Source organism: Poecilia mexicana, unplaced genomic scaffold (assembly GCF_051168715.1).
Source record: "Poecilia mexicana isolate PSO_F unplaced genomic scaffold, ASM5116871v1 scaffold_11, whole genome shotgun sequence".
NCBI lineage: Eukaryota > Metazoa > Chordata > Actinopteri > Cyprinodontiformes > Poeciliidae > Poecilia > Poecilia mexicana.
In genome coordinates this window covers 1,825,396-1,846,656 of record NW_028263380.1, presented here as the reverse complement: position 1 = coordinate 1,846,656, position 21,261 = coordinate 1,825,396, and the positions used below count along the sequence as shown (strand labels likewise).

The following is a 21,261-nucleotide window of genomic DNA, read 5'->3' as shown; positions in this document are numbered from 1 at the left end:
GTTCTAGTAGCCCACTTGTCTTGCCAGATGCTCTCAGAAGGTTGCTGGTAAACAGCAGGAATTACATTTAATCTAGATGAATAAGAAGGCTCTAAGTGCTGCTTAGTGTAACATAGATCCATTTAGTATTTAAGTATGTCACTTTGATTTATGGCCAATGGGAAATCAAGGGCAACTTGTAAGACTAACAAAGACTACAAGTCTTAACACTAAATCCAAAACTAATACTGAGTGCAGGATTGTGTCATCCAGATATTAAAGTCCAACATGAAACTGTCTGAAAAGATAAAACCAAGTGTGTTGTATAGAGAAAAACTGAACCGCACAGTAATTAACTTTAAAATATTCATGCTTTTCACTGTTTCTTACTCATTTTTATGAAGGTTGGGGGGAATTTTGGGGAGAAGCAAAGGAAAGGATTGTTTCATGTTATTTTTGACTGAGGAGGGAGAATGTTGATGGATCATAATCATACACAATATCATTTATCTTTGTACAGGCAGACAGCAGTTCAGCAAAGGTAAAAAAGAAAAGATATTAAGCCACATTGACTGAAAGTAGTAAGTGATGCCATCCTTAGAGACTCTAACGTCAATGATCCACATGTGATGAAAGGGAATTACTTTCACTTAGTAAGCTGGAAAGGCAAAGGATTAGAAAGAGAGAGAAAGACTTCCTCTGATCAAACACAGCTGAAGAACATGAGTTGCCTGCACAAAGGAATGAGGGCAGTATGTTGTCAAAAGACAATGATTTCACTATCTCACAGAGAGGCTGTAGGTTCGGCTGGTTACAGCTGATTTTTTGACATACTAACTCAGACCGTCACCAAGGTCAAGAGGAATAATAGAACTCCCCTGGTTCCAGTCCAGATGCTAACAGTAAGGCAGAGTCAATGTGTTGGACTCATGTGCTGAAAGACTTGGAAAGCTTCTTTATTACTGGGGTTGGATTCGTTTTGTGACCAAACTTTTTTCCCACTATCCCTGCCAGCATGCCTAGGTGGGCCCCATGTGGGGGAAAGGAGGGCTGACATATGGGTCCCATATGAGTTTGTCCGCGGGTTCCACGGTGGCCCCACATGGGTTTGCCAATGTAGGGCCACAGCCTACGTGGGCCCTAAATGGCCAAACCCATGTGGGCCCACCACCATGTAGGGCCCATGTGGACTGTGACCCTACATGGGCAAACTCATGTGGGGCCAAACCCATATGGGACCCATCTGGTCTGCCCTCCTTTTCCCCATATGGGGCCCACCTAGGCATGCTGGCAGAGTAGTTGCTTGCAGGAGCCTTCCTACACACAATGTGGAAAAACACACAATGAAGAAATACGCTGTGAAAAAATAACACAGAGTTTTAACAAAGTACTTTAGATTTTGAGAAGAAAATGATCAAATATCATTATGTTTTGTAAAATAAACTGTGGGGTAGCCTGCTTCAGCGCTATATTTTACTTGCCTAGAGCATTGATTTTCAGTTTTACTTGCCAATGTCATTCAGTTCGAGTTTTTAATAAATCCAGTGCCAATGGAAGTGGCGATTTTTTTTCGTTTTTTTTTTAATCTTCGTTCATATTCCATTTTAGTTGGGTTTAGATTTAATTTTTCAGTTAAAAATAAGTTTAAGTTTAGCTTTTTATTCAAAATCCCACTCCGGGTTCACCTGGCCGGCTCGTGAAGTCACGCTACGAGGACGAGATGGACCAAGATTGGACGTTGGTGACATGCAGGCTGTGCGCCACAGCATTCAACCGCCACCATTACGATTCCAGAAGGAATGAGGAGGACTTCAGAAGACCCCCACCAAGACCACACTGAAGCTACACTGCTGCGGTTTGGAGCTGCCACAGCCCAGATGCCAGCAGCAGGCAAAACCTGAACCAGGCCCTGACCTTGCTTGGGGAGAAACAGGGCGGGCGGGGATCGGACATTGGGACAGCAGGGGGTAAAAGGGGAACAGCCTGTGCCTGGGACTAACTATGCCACTCAGACTGAAGTGGGGGTGGTCGAGACTGGCACAGGAGGGGACACTGGACTGCAAGGACGTGGGCCTGCCCAGTCCAGCCCCCCTGCCACACCTGAACCTTGGTCTGCTCTCGCTCGCCCTGAGACTCCACCTCCTGCCAGCAACCAATGCTAAGATCCTCAACCAGAATCTTCACTGAAGCTACTTGAACAAGTTACAGCCAATATGGAACTGCGCATATTGGCTCTCTCTACAGTAGCATTGAGATGCCAGCATGCAAAAAGTATGGAGTTAATAATTTAAATATACAACACTGACTAGAAATGATTGATCAATCAATCAAATTAAATATCTTTTGTTGTTTATGTTCTAGGCTCGTCAACCATCAACGCCAGTGATTAACCTGGATCATGAGGTCAATAATCAGTGGGTTTAAATGCCTTCACTGGCTGCTAAAACATGAATTTGCCCACCAGACAATTATGGAGCCTTGCTTGATCTGGCCAAATTCCTTGGCTGCAACAAATTCTCTAAACTTTAGATTAAATATTTAAGATGGAATACCAGAAGGCTTTGGAAAAAAATCTTTGAAAAACCTAGATGGATTGAATAGTGATCCAAGATGGAGACTGTGCAGAAAAAGTAGAAGAGGTCAAAACTTAGTGAAGCTTGTCTTTTTCTATGAATTCTTCATTTTTATTCATTGGCCTTGAAGTGATCAGTTTATTGCTTCCTTGTTTCCACTTTCATAATAATGTTAATTTATTTTTAAGTTTGACCAGCATTACATGGTTTGTTTTAAGTTGCCCTGGCTGATTACTTAATTAGGATTTAACTTAAGCACAAACGGTTAAAGTTTAAAGCTCATTTTAAAATTTCCTGTTTAATATTTATCTAAAACACAACTACAGACCTATTCAGTTTTCTGGGAAACTCTGTATTTGGTGTTTCTATCAATCTTTATGACAAAAAGCAGCCAATACTTCAGTAAGCAGAGCTTAAAGAGTCCATGCTGCCAAGATAATATTCATAATGTCCTCTATCACAGATTCTCAACAGTCCATTTTGCTCTGAGTTCACCACATGTTTTTGTCATGTCATCTATTCTCCTTTCAATATAACCAGTCATATCTGCTAGTTGTAAATGTCATAAATTACTTTTCAGGTATACTCTGACCTGGTCATTCCACTGGTCAGAAGCAGTTAACAGTTTTCTTCTCTGGGTATTTTTGTTCATGCTTTTAATATAAAAACATCTCTGTGGGCAGAGTCGGCAATTTTGGACGCCTCTGTGACATTTCATTAACTGCCTCATCCATTTCCTTTTATTCTTCACTTTCATTGATCTGTTCTTCCATATTCTCCATCTTGACAGTAAATGGTGTGACTGCAGTGTTGCTGCTGCTACATGCTGTTTGCCTTGCTGTTACGTGAGATCGCAGACAGCTCTCTCTCATTTTACCTTGAAGTAAGCTCTTACTGTAGCAATAAGCCTTAGTTTCATTATAAGAGCTGAATATAAATGCACAGAATAAACACAGCATAAGCAATTTAAACTGCATTGTTACTGAAAATGTGCTATATAAATAAAATGATCTTATCTTATCAAAAACCATACTCCTGCAACCGTTAACAACTGCACCTTAAAAATAATATTTACAACCAAAAAGTAACTATAGTTTTTGCATATAACTAAATAAATTTACTTATTTACATCATACAGGTAACTTGTTCCTGTATAAAGGACTGAAAAGATCAATTTTATGAGCTCAGTTCCAACTTTTCTTTCTTGTCATTGAGCTGCTTTTGCTTTTTTTGAACCAGAAGTTGTCACTTTAAAATAAAAGCTTCAAATGGGAAGTCAAATATAGTTCAAATTAAATAAAGGTGTTAAGTGCCAAAAGGGGAAACAACCTATTAAAGTGATTAATTTATTTGCACACATTATAGAGTGAATGAATCACCAGTCTTTTAATCCACACCAAATAATATGCCAACTAAATTCAGTTAGATTTTTATGTTTGTAAAATAAAACTGTTGACAAAGTAAAATATTTTATAACCCCAACAAAAGAGAAATGATATTTAAACAGGAGCTCCTGACAGCACAGAGGGGGTTGCTGGGAGAAGGCGAACTGATTACAAACCACAAACAGCCCCATCATTAGGCAGTGTAAACAAAGCACACACTGCCAGCAGCACACTCAGGTGCTAATCAAGCCCTACATGAAGGGCTGAAAGCGAAGCCAATGCAGAAGTACCAAAAGCTGCAGTTGATTTAATGGCCACTTGAGATCAGCTCCAAAAGTAAGTTCGTCCACACAAACCCTCCATATAATACACAGCTTTGCAGGAAATGTATTCATGTTTACACCTCGGTTCCAAAGAAAAAGGTTGCTGAGCTCTAATTTTAATCTTCTCTCAAATGGAAACTGTTAAACATGTGATTTTGTTACATATCTAACTTGATTACATTCAAATAAGGGCTTCCTCTGGTCAAGTCTTGAAGTTTTTCATTTGGTTGATCCCATGGTGCTGAAGGACGAGTACAGCAAATAATACAGCAGGGTTGGAACTATTAAACCACAGAATATCAGACACTACCAGGGCTTTATGAATTCAATATGAGGAATTCAACAGGTGAGGAAGTGTGCAGATCAGGGAGCAGAGGGAAGATGACACTGAACCAAAACACAAATCAAAACTTCAAAAAGCATTAAATGCATTAAAAAAACAATCACAAGAAATTATTAAGAATCAAAGGAGAGAACTGAGAGACCCAACAATAATGAACTCAGAAACATTCACCAAATATAGCCATTTATTTCTAACAAAAGTCAAAACAAGTTTATTTGCACAGTAAATTTCAGAAAAAAAGGAAGTTCAAAATGCATTAAAACCATGACACAATAAACAAATAAAGGAACCATTACTGTAACAAAATAGGAGAAGTAATAAAAAGATGCACTCCAGATTACAATTAATCAACATTCCAGTTCTAATCAGGTGGGTTTTTAGCTTTGACTTTAAAAAAAGTCAAAGTTTCAGCATTTTTGGAGTTTTCTGGAAGTTTATTCCAGATTAGATTATCATAAAAACTGAATGCTGTTTGTTCTTGTTTGGTTCTTTTTGTCACTCTCTTTTTACGTCTTCGTTCCTTGTCACTATTTGTAGTTTTTACCTAGAACTCTACCTTATCCTGTTATGCTGTGCACTTCAATTCCTTTCTTTGGCTCAACATTTTTAAAGGTTTGAATAGTCATGTCGGGTTTTATGTATGTTTTTTTTAAAACATTAAGTTGAAGACATTTATAGTAGTTGCCTTTTGCTAACCTGTGGTGTGAAACATCAACTTTGTGCCCCCAGTTGGACAGTGTTTCAAATACAGCAAGCAGTAAAAATAAATCATGACAGATTTCAGCAAAAAAAAAAAAAAAAACAAAGCTGTTGAAGATGCAGAGTTGCAGTTTGAACAGAAAGTGAAGGCAAAAACTGCCTACATTACTGCAGAAAACAAACAGGCACTATACTTAAATGGTAGATGACCATTTAAGTATAGTGTATACTGTGTTATCAACTTCATAGCACTTCAAACTACTTCCAGTCATTCACATGCTGGACAGTAGCCACAGCTGACGAAGGACACAACGATAGAGACAGTGATTACAGGATGAACTACTGCTACCACTGTAAAGTAGAGATATAGGGGACAACACTGACAAAACTCGAATCCTACAAGTCATATGAGCGAGTTAGAGACGTGTTTCCTGCAATGTTGCCATACTCTGATATTGCCCACTCACTTGCATGTGGTTCAGACAACATCAGCAAGTTAGAATTAGCCTGTACATATCAGAGCAACTTCTTTTCTGTTAAGTTATAGAACTTCACAGAAGTCTGGGATTTGGTCTGGGATTTCACAGCCAGCTCTAAGTGCCAAAATGGCTGCCATCCTGGAAGGCATCGTTAATAGATACATCAGATTTCCCTACACTGTGAGAGAAGAAGCTGACAGTAATGGAAATCTATATAATATTTTCTGTCTTTTTCTTCAGAAGTTAATTTGTATGTACATGAAGATGTTATTTATGTGATTATTTTATTAATAAATTCTCAGAGTTAATTGGAAACTTGTGTATGTGATCATTCCTTGTGAGTTTTCTACTGTAGGGTAGCCTCAATTTCATTCCTTCATGATAGACGGCCATATTTTAATTCCCATCTCAACTCAAGACACTAACTCTGATTTCATTAATAATACATTATTAATCATAATTGGCAATAATTACACAAGTCAAGTATTGTGTTCTAACACTTAACCAGGCAGACATTTGTAAAATAATAACTGACAGAGACTGAGAGCTGTTAATAATCAGATGGTGTCCTGACTTGATCATTTTGATGAAAATTAATCATCTTTTGCACCAATTAATAGTTATTCATAGCCAACTCAAACCCTTTGTTGTCCAGCCTTAACTTTACTTACTAACTCAGAGCAGTAGGCAGTTGAAGCCTGCACCAGGCTCATTCTGCCAAACGGTGCTGAACTGGCCTGTCTTTTGGTCTTATGCTCATCAGAGGCAAAGTGGAATCAGTCGTGGCTTCCTGGACTCACAGAGATGCAGGCAGTGCTGCATACAACACATACAACACATGGAACACATGGACATCAATTAATTTGTCAGTTTGAACAGAAGAACATAAAGCAAACATAAAATATTTCAATTTAATTAAAAAAAGTAATTTACTGTTTGAGAAGCAGAGGGACAACATCTGTGATTGCTGTTAGTCATAATTCCCTTCTTTCTCTTTATTCCTTTACATGATTGATGCTCTTCCGAAGTGTTTGTTCTCCAACACCCAATTTCACAGTAATACCATGCTGTGTTTGCCAATACTAACCAATTTATTTGGAGTTTCCAGGAGTGGATCTGGTCTTCACAAGATAACCCCTCCTTATTCCTGCAAAACGCAAAGTCTGTGGATGAAAAAGCTTTGGAATGTTTTTCCCTTTAATGGCTCATATGCAAGACTAAACATTTAAAACATTGAGGTTTTAAACAATAAATAAAAAGAATAATAAGTTAACATGTGAGTACTCCAAAATACAAATGTTTCTGTAAACTGTTTTCATATTTAGAAAACCTAATGGGGATGGGTTTTGTCACTTTACCCACCTGCTATGAACTCATAATGATGAAATGAAACGGCTTCTGTAGAGTTATGGAGGTTTTGTACTTCAGTTGTTTTGTGTTGTTGGCTTTACAGCAATCCATCATTTCAAGCGTGCATGAAGTGACAGTGGAGAGGAAACACTTCCCTTCTACAGGAAAAAACCTCCAGCATAAGCAGAACCAGGCTCAGTGCAAGCAGCAGATGAAGAAGAAGCAGATGAAGTCATGTAATATTAATTTTTGATGTTCATGAAGTAAAACGTTAATAGCAGGAGAGGCAGAAAAGTGGGTAAAATTTAAAGCTTTAACAGTGTCCACACCTCAGCAACCAATGGTTTCTCATTATCAGAGGGTCCAGACCTTCTGAATGAAGCAAGGAGGAGCCGGTTTTCACCAGGTCAACCCCAACACAGAATGAAACATTGTGCTCTGTGCTAAAGATGAAGAGTCCAGGCAGAGGAAGCAAAACAAGTTCAATTAGATTGTGATAAGAACATGTTCAGCCACAATTACGCTCCAACCTTGTTGATGATGACAGAGATCTTGCCGACCTTCTCTGGCTTCCTAAGGCCATTTATCCAGCCGTAGTTTATCCAAAGGCTGTTCACAAGGTTTTGACTCGGTGGGTTAAATATTAATGGATGTCTCACTTTACATATTTTTATTTATAAAAGAAAAAAGTTAAACTATATAAACTTTTCCTTGTCACAATTGTTACTTTGTGTTGGTCTATCACATCATATCCAAATGAATTCATGTGAAACATGACATCACGTTATTGTCGAACTGTAGTCCTGATGGACTGAACTGTTATGGAAAAAGTGCACTAAATGGAAACGTTGGGATCATGCTGGATGTCAGTTGGAGTGTAGAACTAAAACTCTCCTTAGATGACCTGTATAGCAACAAGCTGAGATGTAACTGTTAATAAAAAATATCCTGATGGAGACTGAACAGAAACCTAAATCTGCTAATGACTATATCTTTGGGGAGCTTTTTGTAATAAATACGTTTATAACTCTTAAAAGCGCCAGGTTTTATGAAAGGATTGAAGTAGGCCCTCTTGGTGAAACTGCTGAAGTGGCACATTTAGATGTCTTTTTACCACAAACTTCAGCATATCAGAAGGAGAAAAGTTGACAAAAGAAACCAATGAATGAGATCTTAATGAACTGGTGGAGGAGCACGAGGAACCTTTTTATTTTGACAGTAAATAGGCTCAGCAAAGAAACAGAACCATTACACAACACTTGAGCATCATTAAGAGCCTCTCCTTGGGCCCAGACTCCAGTCTGCATGTCAGTCACCAGAGTTATTATGCTAACTTCATGAGTTAGTCAGAATGAGCATGTCCTGTTCATGCATTCTCTGTGCTCCTCTTCTTCACCGGCTGTCCTCATGGATGTTGAACTGTTTGCTGGGTTTGGTGGACTCCAGCATGAGTTCGTACAGCTGGCCGATCTGTTCGTCCTGGAACTGACTGAGTGTCTCTTCAGGCAGGTCAGCCCCAAACGTCACGGCGCCACGCTGCCTCCCTGCTGACTCCAGAACCTGGGCCTGCAGGGTGTTCTTGTAGTTCTGCAAGGAAGCACACAAAGATTACTTTTTACAAAGCAAAGATTAGCTGAACACCTGCTCTTCTGCCTCATCAGTTCTGCAAGTCATTAAACACTTCATACGTCAGCCATCAAGAGTACAGGCGTTCTTAAAGAAAAAGCCTGAAAATGTTCTCCTGTCAGACATAAAATGTGTCCTAGAAGTGTTTGTTTCTGTAAGGTTTAGAACTCCCCCTCTGGGGCAAACAAGTCCAGGTCTAAATAGCTGAGAGAAAACTACTGCCTCCTTAAAGATCTTCTCTATTTTAACTTTTTTGTCACACTGAAATGTTTCAGATCATAAAGAAATTAAATTATCTGACAAAAATAACCAGAGGAAACACAAAAATTTAGTTTCAAATAGTCATAGGTAGTTACTTTCTAATCTATGTTGAAACATTAACAGCAGTAGTAACTTCATCTAACAGGGAAACAGCGATAAGAATATCAGCTCTGAGCCCTTTCTAAAGTCTGCAGGATGACTAGAAACACATGTATTATTTCTAAAAAAAAAAAAAAGAACCAAACAAAAAAACACACTCAACAAATAGTCATAGGTAGTAAATAACTTAGGAAAGGACATGCTGTAAATAAAGCTTAAGGTGAGGTTCCTATAGATTATCCATAGTCATACAAATCGGAGCATAAACAACCTTTCTAGTCACTTGATTACATACATGATGAGTCAAAGCTGAAAGTGCTGCATATGACTCATCCAATGAGCAATGGTGGCCCACCCCCATGTGTTCCTTTTCCTGTTTTGAAAAGCCATCCATCATCCAAGTCAATGTCTGCTGTTTGCCCATTCACAAAGCATCTTGGGTTTGGAGTGCTCTCACTGTGAGCAATAACAAGCCATTTATCTGAAAGGCTTCTTCCTGCACATAATGTAATTATATTGAATACTTGCCAAAGGGGAGAGTGGGAGGGTCACAGTCTAAAGGAATACTCCAAGATTTTACCTAGACTTTTTAAAGTCACACTGCCTGAGTGCAGATGTAAACTCTCTGTCATGCCAGTTTTGGTCTTTGCTTACGAGAAGCACTGTTTGATGAAAATCTGACAATCATCAAATAAGTCATACAGCACAGGCCAGGTACACCACTCAGGTTTTACCACCATGATACGTTTTTCCTCTACAGTTGCTGACAGCTGGAAAAGGTCCAGTCAGTGGCACTGCCGCTAAACAAGTTGGATATTTGTCAGAGTCATCTATTGTTAAAAACCTAAGTGCACTAGGATTAGAATATATATAGCATGCCAACATTAATGTGTCTTAACTGAGCAATTACAAGAAATGTTAATGTACACATTGCTGCTCTCAGGGCTCCAGAGTGCAAACAATTTGTCCACAGATGCCACCAGATATAAACACTATTTAGTGTACATGGAGAAAATCTCGGGGCGCACTGCTGCACAAAGTCATTGGGAACTTAAAAAAATAACTGATGTCTCCCTGAGACACACATCAGTCCATCCAGCCAGATATCCATGTAGGTGTCAACATCTGGACCCTACAGTGAGAGGGGAGCAGGCTAGGCTAGGCTAGGCTAGTCAAGTAAACGGAGTGGCAGTAAGAGTTAAGCTCTGAACCATCTGAAAACTCACGACCAACATCTGACATGAAGCCATCAACCAACAAAGCCAATCAGAGAAGAGAGCTTCAAATGACTGAACAGGCCACTAAATCAGCATGTTGCATCTGTAATCAGGCGTCAGTGTTTAGTTCATAAAGAACAACTTGTTTAAAAAAATTTTAAAATTGGTGTTCATCTGATTTTAATTAACCTTACTTTAAGACCTGTTGAAGATCAGATGATATTTAAACACATTGCACCTCCCTGTTTAGAATATTTATTTATATCCTGCATAGAGCAAAGTGTTTTCCTGGATGTACTAATGGCCAACTATTCACTGTGTATTCCTACATAAATCCAGTGGCTAACGTTGTCCTTTCTCCATTCTTTCTCATATTTCCATGTTTGTTTCTTTCAGGAGAGCCAGTTTGGACCCACTGGAGGTGATTTATCCGGCGCACTCCCATGGGTACCTCTGAAATAAATGGATTAACCACTGAACGCTCAAGCCATGTAATCCTATTTTGGGTCTCGCTCTTCATCTGTCTCTACTCCTCTGTGCCTCACTGAGGAAGCGGAAGATAAAGTGGAAATGTTTCTTCGTAGTTCTTTTGTTTCATTTTTCATAGAAGAAAGTGGAGTTTTGCAGGTTGCAGCCTGTTCTGGTTACCAGGGTTGACACTTATTGGCTGAACCACCAAGAGCAGAAAGACAGTAGAAGTTAGCTTTTGTGGTAGTGATTAGGTTGTTTCCACTTAATGCATATTGAGGTATATTTGGTGTTTGAACTATTAGGATAGGCAGTTATGTGTTTTTAGATGGGGTATCAAGTAACGGTAGGTTTCATTTATGTGTGGGTGAATGTGACCCTAACATCTTATCCCCTGGACAGATGCCAGGTTGCCATGTTGGAATCTACTGCTTACCTACTGGAACCTACTGATGTGGATAAAAAACAAATTAACTTTTTTGCTGTTGAGTCGAGTCGAGTGTATTCTCCTCTGTTTAACATTATACTTTGTGACAAAAAGATAACTAATATTGTATTACAGATTCATATCAGTTTAGTGAACTGACTTTTCTTTCTCTAATAGTCCCAATTAGACAGTTCCATGTTTTTATTTACAGCTTCACAATATGTGAAATTGTTGCACTCTTGGTGTTTGGCTGGATATTATGCTGCAAATGTCAGACATTCATGCTGGATATCAATGGCATACCTGACCAACTGGAAAGGGAATGGCATCATAGAGAGTGATGGGATGTGATGTAATGGTTAGGAAAGTGTCAGGATGGGTTGACCATATTTCACATCATCATCTAGATTTTCAGCAGAAGTATAGTAATTATTATTGTGGCCTGCCACATCAGAGCATAGGAGAGCAGTGAAATGCCTTGTAATGCAAGGCATTTCACTGCCTCCATGCAATGCATGGAGGCAGTGTCTTACTCACACATGACAGTTTTCATAGAGGATTTATTACCATAGCAACAGAACACTGAGGAGGGCAGAGATGTGCAGAACTACAGAGATTGCGGAACCCTCAGTTTCAACAGAAGAGGGCAGAGCTTCCAGTTAGAACTACAGTGACGCCACCTTGGTGGAATACTTACTACAAAAAAGTATATGTTTTATAATATATTCACCACCAATGACAAATAGCGTTGTCACTTTTCTGCAGAATTCACCAACTGCACAATTCTTGCTAAGTAGTAAGTATTGTAAGATAAATAGTATTTCAAAGGAGCAGAGGAAATCTTATATTTTTTGAACAATAGCAATATTTGTTGTTAATCTGTTGCTAAGAGATGACCGCGTTTTCTGATAACCAAGTGCCACGAAGTAAACATCTGATGTTTACCTTTGCAAAACTTACCAACTGGTAACCAAGTGCCGTGAAATACTTTTTTTACTTTTGCAAAATTTACCAAAATTTACTGTAAATTTCTTGTGTCTAAGCAGATAAGCAGTATTTCAAAAGAGCTTATATTTTATAAACAATATTACTTCTTATTAATTTGGTGTTAAGAGATTAGTGTTTTTTCTGGTAACGAATTGTCACGAAGTATAAATCAGATTTTTACATTTGTGTTGAATATCTGTTTTATAATATATTCACCAAGAATGACAAAAAAATAATAATTTTTCTGAAAAATTCAACAACTGCGCAATTCTTGTCAAGTAGATAATAATAATAATAATAATGTGAGATAAGTTGTATTTCAAAGAGCAGAGGAAATCTTATGTTTTTTGAACAATATTTGTTGTTAATGTGTTGCTAATAGATGAGTATTTTCTATTAATGAACTGCCACAAAGTATAAATCAGATTTTTACTTTTGCATTGAACTGTTTTGTAATATATTCACCAAAAATGACAAAAAAAACAACAACACATTTTCACTTTTCTGAAAAATTCACCAACTGCACAATTTTTGTTAAGTAGTATAAGTAATATTTTAAGAGAAGAGAAAATCTAATGTTTTTTGAACAATAACAATATTTGTTGTTAATCTGTTGCTAAGAGATGACTGTGTTTTCTGGTAAGCAAGTGCTATTAAGTAAACATCTGATTTTTACTTTTGCAAAAGTAAAAATCAGAAGGTAGTGCATTAACATTAGCACAAACAGTAGCATTAGCCTTTTCCTTAAAATAAGCTGTTTAGATATATTATTTATTTATTAGCCATGTTTAGCACACTGAATGGAGGAAGTCAATGTAAGACAACATACTAGTTATACCCTACATGCCACTGGCAGCATTTAGGCTAACATTAGCATTTTGGCTAATTTTAGCTTATACACTAATTTTAACATACTGTATGAAGTAAGTCAATGTTGCTCAACATGCTTGTGACTGTCCACATTCTATTGAGTATATTGTAGCTAACTTTAGCATTGATGCTAATTTTTAGCATCAGAACGCTGGGTTCCAACCGACAGGCACACTTTGGCAGGCCCCATTTAAATTTCTTCAGAAATGTTCTAGTTTAACTTATACTATGCAGTCATAGTTTAAACCGATGTGGTATTAAAAATGGGAAGTTTATCATGTGGAGTATTAGTGCAGCTCATTGGGGCCTCACTGGAAATACAGGAGAGTTTCTTAAAACATGAAGAAACATAAAAAAAAAGTTGTAATATGTTAGAGTAATTTTTAATGTAAAGAGAACAAGAGGTCTGCCAAATTGTTGGATATTTTTCCATTGCTAATACTGGTATTTTTTTTAATCAGTGCAGTTTCTGACTTCAGATCATAATTTATCATTTTCTGAATATGAATCAAGTTCATAAAGAATTGGCTGTAGCCTCTGAAGAGCACAGAGCCTATAACTGAGGCTCACAGATTATCTGGTGCCAATGATAATACCAGCAGCTGCTCTCAGCTCCAGGGTGGCTGCTGATAGTTTGACTCAGACTCTTCCATATTCTGGCATTGTGCTGCCATGCCAACAAACACACCTGCTTGGTTAGCAGGCATTCCAGTGGCTGATATTTAAAATGTGGTAAATATTGGCATAATTTATCATGCAGATAATATGTTCAAATTAACCTTATATACAAACACAAGCTTAACAGCACCGGTCTCTTTACAAGAGAAGCCCCAAAAGAAGAATGGAACAAGAACATAAAACCTTCAAAACACACAAAAAATCTATGAAAAAAGAACAGCAAATGTAAAAACACATAAATAAAATGAAATAAAAATAAATTATTTAAATACCAAAATAATAAATGCAATTAAAATCATTTAATTTCAGGGAAAGAGAAGATGACAGGAAAATCAGTCCTTAATGCTGCAATGTCAATTTCCAATTTTTGCAATGTGATGAACGCGTGGGCTCAGATTCTCATAACTCAAAATGTCTCCATTTCACAGTAGAAAAGAATTAACACAACAATATCTGACTAAAGCAATTATGACATTTCCGATACTTAAATAATACATTGATCATCACATATGCAATGATATTGTTGATGACTAATTCATTGGTGGGCTCAGAGTATTGCATCAATTTATGCACCGATATATTTATAAAATTTAAAGATATTTAGAGAAATCAGAGATTATATTGTACTTCTGTGTAGTAGAGAGCTGTAATGAAAGTCATGTTTTATGATTATTTAAAAACTTATGCACAGTGGTGGAAGACATACTTATTTCAGACCCAAGTTTCTTCTGGTCATTCTGCTCTTAATTCAACTTACAGCTGTTGTAAATGATTATTTTAGAAATCATGTCACTGAGTATTCTAACGATTAATCGGAAAATAAAAAAGCTACTTAAGTTACAAAGAGAAACATATGAAAGAGAGAATAGTAATAAAAAACAATTCAGTTCATGTTTAAAAAAAACAAAAACATTTTAGTGCTTATAAATCAATCACTTAATCTCAAGTTTGAAGAACTACAAAAAAAAAAAAAGTGCCAAAACAGATGTGAAAAAAAACAAAACATTTCACATTAATTTTTAAAAAACAGCTAATTTAAACTGGCGTCCGTCATAAACACTGATGTTACATCACATTGTCAGTCTCAAGTTTGAAATATGAAAATAACTTTTATAAAATAGATATTCCTAGTCTATTTTTTCTACATCATAACTGTTGTTGATCAGTAACAAAGTCAGCTAAAATACTTGACAGAACAGAGAGAGGCTGCTCCCCGCCTTGCGTTCATCATCAGCACCCTGTGCTCGTCGGAGACGGTAGCCCACAATCCTCAGTTCTGAAGGTACGTTTAGCTACACAGAAGCTGGATTTTGATCAAACTCAATTTAATTTGAAATGCAGCCAAAGCAGTGAGCAGATATGAGGAGAAACTCGTCATCCACTGCCTGGAACCAGATCAAATGGACTCTGGGTTTGAAATCAATGCAAATAGTGTGGCGGGCGTGATGAAAGTGAACGCCTCTTCCCCAATGACTGTGACCTCTTAGGATTCCAGCTGCAATCATCATCTGCTTGATTAGATAAATTACCTGCAGATGGGTAATTTAGTATTTCCCAGTTGTCCCGTGATTATCATGGAGAACAATAGCTGTCCCCAACAGGGACGTGAGAGGAGGACCTAGAATATTCTCTGTTTAGTGTTTGTTTTGGGCAAGACTTTAATGGTAGAGCTAAAAAACTAAGGAAGGTATATAACAGATTTTATTAGGTTAATTAAAGAAACCAATTCCTAAAATGACTAACACTTCACCACAAAATGGACATTCTCTCAGTCGCTTCATTGCAGACAGTTAGTTAGCTCATTGTAAGAAGTCAGTAATTCCTAGTTCAGATTTAAAATTTTATTAATCAAATAAAAAGCAAATAAGGCCCCATTCCTTACAGAAAAGCTTCAGACATTAAGAGACACTGACATGGGCTTAAACAGAGCAGCCTGAGACTCTGCCACTGCATTTCCAATTCACAAAACACTCACATTTAACCTGGTTTTGTTTTCTTACAATGATATTTATCAGAGCTGTTATTAAGCAACTTTTCCATTCAGGTCTGATTGTTCATAGAAGGTTTCATGAGGCTGCGCTGCCATCATGTGGTCACAGACTAATAATGCAAGGCATCAGCTCTCTAAGTCAACAGGACTGACCTGATGATGAAACATAATGAATGTTGGTGGGTGCAGAAGCTACACCAATGAACCCTGACTGTACCACAGCAGTGACCAGTGGTACCACAGGTCCAGTAACTGGGAGGCACCGTCAAGTAATTTCCCCAGTGATCAAGAACAAAAGGTGATCTCCTGCTTCTTAGTCCTGAAGCTCTAGTTTTACAGTGGGTGCAGTTAGTATTCAAACCCCTTCACATTTTTCATTCTTTGTTTCATTGAAGCCATTTGCTAAAATTAAAAAAGTGTTCACACTGTACATCTATATGAAATGGACTTAAAGGTAAAATAGGACATGGTTGGATGATGCGTATAAGTGATTATTTGATAACCTGTTGTTACAGGATTTCTTGATTGTTTTTGTGATTTATTACAATGAAAATCATTGACTTGTGAAGCTTACAAGTATTTAAGAATACTTGTAAGATATTTTTAGTCGTTAAAGCCCTTCCAAAATATAAATATAGAGTAACAATAAAAAAAACACGAGATTGAACTCACATTTTTAATTTTTAAAGAACTTCAATTGCTCAAATTCTGTTATAAATCACAAACAATAACTTAACTTCAAGTAAGGCTGAGGCAGAACTGTAGATGTAAACAGTACTGCCACTTGCAGGTGTGAATTACTTAAACAGCGTTTGTGACCATTTTTGTGGAAAATTTGCAATAAACTCAAAATGATGCATTAGGATGACAAAATGCTGAACTCTGTTGTTTTTGTGTGAATATCTGTATTCAGACTTCCTTTAGGCTCTAAAGCCTAAAGGGATATTCCATGACTGGAATATTGTGTGGACATTGGGGACAGTTCACCTGGACTAGCAGACCTGGGTGGGGGACTGCAGAGTGTGATCCATCTACAGACAGGTCTTAAGCCTCCCTGGTAAGGTCTGTTCAGGGGTTCTGGAGAGGAGAATCCTCAGATTCAGGAAGGCGGCCTAAAGGTCTGGGGAGAGTGAAGTCTGGGCCTCACTGCTTAGGTTGAGTTATGATCATGGTATCTTTATGGTTATGGTATCTACAATTTAGCTCCCAAACATAGACGTAAATCCCGGCGGGGTCGGGAGGGTCTGGAACCCCCCAATCTTGGAAAAGTCTAGAATTGACCCCCCCAAAGAAATCATGAAAGAAACCCTTGTATTTAAACAATATCAATATAAAAAAGGCAATAGAAACAAAGAACGAAGTAAATCTGCCATTCATCTAAGAAAAAAATAAGAATTAATTTTTAGGTCCCCCTCTCCCCCCACTAATGTTAGAACAATGGTTCAGTCCAAAGCGTAGGCGGAGCAACAGCTGCGCTGCTGAACAACACCATTAGAGCCATAGACATAATATAAGGATAGACGCTTCATGCACCGCTCTCGCCTATTGTCACTGATGAGATTTAGGGCGGCCATCTTGGAGCGGTACTCCACTCCACTCAGCGTTATGTGTTTAGCAGCACAATGACGTATCAGCGCATTTAATCGATCATAACACACTTTTTTGTTACTGGAAACCATATTCAAACATCTATCAAAGCAACATTTATAAACAATTGTATTTTTTATGTATGTTTTTAATACATAGTTCATCATATTTAAATATGCTTAGTGGTTATAGCAATAGAATAGGAATGGAATATTCTCATATCGATGTATGAAGAGCATATTACAAAGCACACAGCCGTTCATAATTTATTTAATAAATTATTTAGTAATATCAATATATATTTATATAACTATACAAACACTAATAAATAAAGATTAATAATGGCACAAATAAATAATGATTAATAGTGAATAATATATATATATATATATATATATATATATATATATATATATATATATATATATATATATATATATATACATGTTTTTCAGCCGACGAGTCCAAAATCCGATGTGAGATTTATCCGTGCTGCAGTGAATCCGTCTCTCTTTATAGATATCTCCCTCTTCTTCCTCACATCGTGTCTTTAGGAAACTTTCAAAACAAAAACGGAAGATTTAGGATGTATCTTACTTTTGACAGAGTGAAAGAATATAAATAATAGTCTTTACCACCTGTGTAAACTTTGCAGGTGAATGTTATAACACATAATATAAGTTTTATAATATGTGTTATATTGTTTCATTTCTAATATAGGCCCTTGTGTCAGATAATCTAAGTCAATGTTAGAGAATAATTAATTTTTTTAGATTTACGGAATCTCAGTTAGCCTTCATAGTGGGGCTGAACCCGTATTACACCAAGCACTGTAGCTAATATTAGCTGGTATCTCGCCGGTGGACATAAATACAGTAAAGTAATATTCTAATCACAATATATACACAATAATATGTCCATCTTACTTGTGAAATGTTGTCTGTGGAGCCCTCGCATCAGTAATCCATAGATCCGAACAACAATATCCCTCAGTGCTGAGGCATCTTCTGCTGTTTTGATTGAGCAAAGTAGGAGGGTATACCGCTCCAAGATGGCCGCCGTATTTCCTGCGCCGGAGCGGCCAATGCGGGGTCTACTCTTATATTATGTCTATGGTTAGAGCCGCTGAGGTGAAGAGTTAGCTGTTCGCTGTGGCTCTGCAGCACTAACAAAAAAAAAAAAACCCTCCAGTAAGTAAATGCTTAAAGCAAAAGACATGTAACATGTTTTATTTACCTTCACTGCTCAATAGGAAGAAACACATTGACAATAAAAATCAGTTCACAGTTCGTTATTTCATTACTTTGGCTGAATCATGATAAACTGCTACATCATGCCTTGGAAATCAAAACTAGCAAAACTGCTACATTGCTTTCATAGACTTAGCTCCTTTTTCTGTCAAAGGTAGTCAATATTTAAATATTTAGCTCTCTAACTCTTACTTTAATAAGAAGAGTTTGAAACGGGAGGGAGCGGCTGAGCGTTAGCAATAGTCAACAGCTCAGTATGGGAGCCGAGAGCAGAAGGGATATTGCACCCGATAGTATAAAAAAAAAAAAAAAATATGCCTTTATTTCTTACCATCATCAAAGTAGAGCCTTTAAAACCACAAAATAAAATCTGAATATTTTGCTAGAAAACTCTGGTGCTGACTTTTAAGTTTAAGTTATGATACTTCCCAGATATTCAACTTCTACTTCTAGGTTTTAACATGAAAAACAAAAATAAAAGTTTAAAGCAACTTAATTTACAATTTAAATAACACAACTTGTATTGAGAACCACTGTAATAAAGCAACATTTAGGAATTTTATTGTTGTTTTTTTCTAAATAAAAAACTTATTTTTATGTAGAGCCCTAAAGTTTTGTAAAGGTGTAGCAGAGATTAGATCTGACACTGAACCAAACTCATATCTAAGCAACATTTGAACATTTCATTGCTACTTACTAGTCAGTTTTGATGGTGCAGCCTGAACACACACACACACACACACACACACACACACACACACACACACACACACAAAATTAAACCACAGTTTTCTATAACATTGGCGACCCCTCAACCAACCCCCCTACCCCCCCAAAAAAAATAAAAAATTACTCTTAAAAAATTTCCCTGTTTATGGTCCCCCCAATAATGAAATGAGATTTACTCCCTTGCTCCCAGCATAGGAAATGGATCAAATCCAATCTGTCCTGTAGTCTCTGCACAGGTTATGACAGTAACCAGTGCAGTGCATTATTTTTTTCCTCTTCATTAAAACAGAAACACGACAACACTTGCCAGGGCTGGGGAGCACTGCAGCGGGGCAAACCAGCCCAGCCGTCAACACACCACCATAACGGGCTTTCTATAAGTATAGAAAGGAGGATCCAGAGAGAGAGAGCAGCAATAACTAGGAGAATATTAATACTGTTATCTGGACACCGGATGCAGGTTCTATGTCCTACAGTTCTGGAACAAAATTCCTGAAAACCTGAGATGTTCAGAAACTGTTGTCTGTTTGACAGCAGCATTTCCATAAAGGGCTCGTTCTCAACGTTTTTATTGCTCTGCATGTGTTTTTATTGTTTTTCTCTTTAATTATTTATTAGCAGCTTGAATCATGATCATTTCCCTCTCTGCTATGTGGAGCTGCCACTTACCTCCCACTCCGTCAGGAAGCTCTTCACCTCATCTGGAGCTGCGCTCTTGTGTCTCCTGAACTCTTCCTTCACGTACTGGTCCCCCAGGGCCCTCAGGTGGATGGGCAGGAAGCGGTGCAGGACCAGGATCCTCTTGTACAGGGAGCGGATGGTGGAGACGTGAGCAGACGCCGCCATTGAACCAAACCGAACCGAACCCGGTGTTTCTAAGCGCTTGAAGCTGACATATCAGCCACACACAGCTGCCTTTACAAGGACACTTACCAAAGTTATTGTTTATCCCGGAAGTTCTTCTTTTTCTTCTTCTTTGTGTTTAATAGTTGACTAAAACACTCAAAGAAAACATACTGCCACCTACTGTACAGGAGGAAGCAAGTCGGGACCTGATCTAATTTATGAGGAAACAAGTTAAAAAACAAACACAAATATATGTGTAAACTAAAAATTGAACACATATTCTTTATAGTTCTTTACTTCCACCTCCGTCATTACAACTAATCATTCTCATGTCCCAACCAGTGAGTGGCCGGGTACCATAAAAAACTGCATATTATTGTCTTTTTTCTGAGGGTGACATTAAACCTCACATCTTATGTAAGAGGTGCATTCCTGCCACCTGAGGCCCTGTGATTAATCCATCTCTAAACAATGCCTGTTATTGGTATTTTAAGATGACAAATAAAAGCAGTCTGCAGATATATAAATCTTCTTAATTTTCTTACATAAACCACTGCATGAAAACTGTAATATTATCTGTTATAAATACTGTATGTCAGTTTTATTCATTCTGCAACTCTGACCTGTCAAACTTTTGTCCTCCTACAGGAAAGAATCACATCCAAACAGAACGACAGACCAGGTGTAGCTTCTGTGGAGAAAAATAACTGAGCGAAAATAAGTTATTAATAATCTATGCAAATCAGCATATATTTGCTGTTCTTTGTAAAGCATAAAACAGGAAAAACAGGATTACTATTTATGGACTTGTACAATCTGCTCATAGGTTTCTTAAATTTGACTGGGAAATGTTTTGCTGCAGCTGGATTGTGTGTCTTCAGTAAAAGAGGAATAAGGCCATCTATGGGTGGGTTGGAAATTAATCCTATAGTCTTTATTAAGAATATCATGGAATAGAAATATCCTTTTTTGTCCCACAGTGTTTGGGTTACTTCACTGATACTGACACTCACATTTCATTGTAGTTTTTGTAACTTCATATTTTAACTTTCATGAATGTTTTATTTATGTACTGTAACTCAAGACATTGTTTCT

The 21,261-nt window shown here is 37.5% G+C and overlaps 1 protein-coding gene across 1 annotated transcript; it reads right to left on the bottom strand.

Annotated features, from left to right (window-relative positions):
* Positions 1-8,316: 8,316 nt before the first annotated feature.
* sdhaf3 (succinate dehydrogenase complex assembly factor 3) lies at positions 8,317-20,295 on the bottom strand. Its single transcript, XM_014992647.2, has 2 exons — positions 19,990-20,295; positions 8,317-8,718 (listed from the first exon to the last, which is right to left on the bottom strand). Exons 1-2 carry the CDS (start codon positions 20,164-20,166, stop codon positions 8,524-8,526), a joined length of 372 nt encoding a protein of 123 aa, XP_014848133.1. The 5' UTR covers positions 20,167-20,295; the 3' UTR covers positions 8,317-8,523.
* Between the last annotated feature and the right edge of the window lie 966 nt (positions 20,296-21,261).

Excerpts from the sequence above, each read along its gene's own strand:
- sdhaf3 (XM_014992647.2), bottom strand. The coding sequence starts at position 20,166 with ATGGCGGCGTCTGCTCACGTCTCCACCATCCGCTCCCTGTACAAGAGG. Across the intron at positions 8,719-19,989 it reads GCTTCCTGACGGAGTGGGAG|AACTACAAGAACACCCTGCA; the intron begins GTAAGTGGCAGC and ends GCTTCCTTGCAG.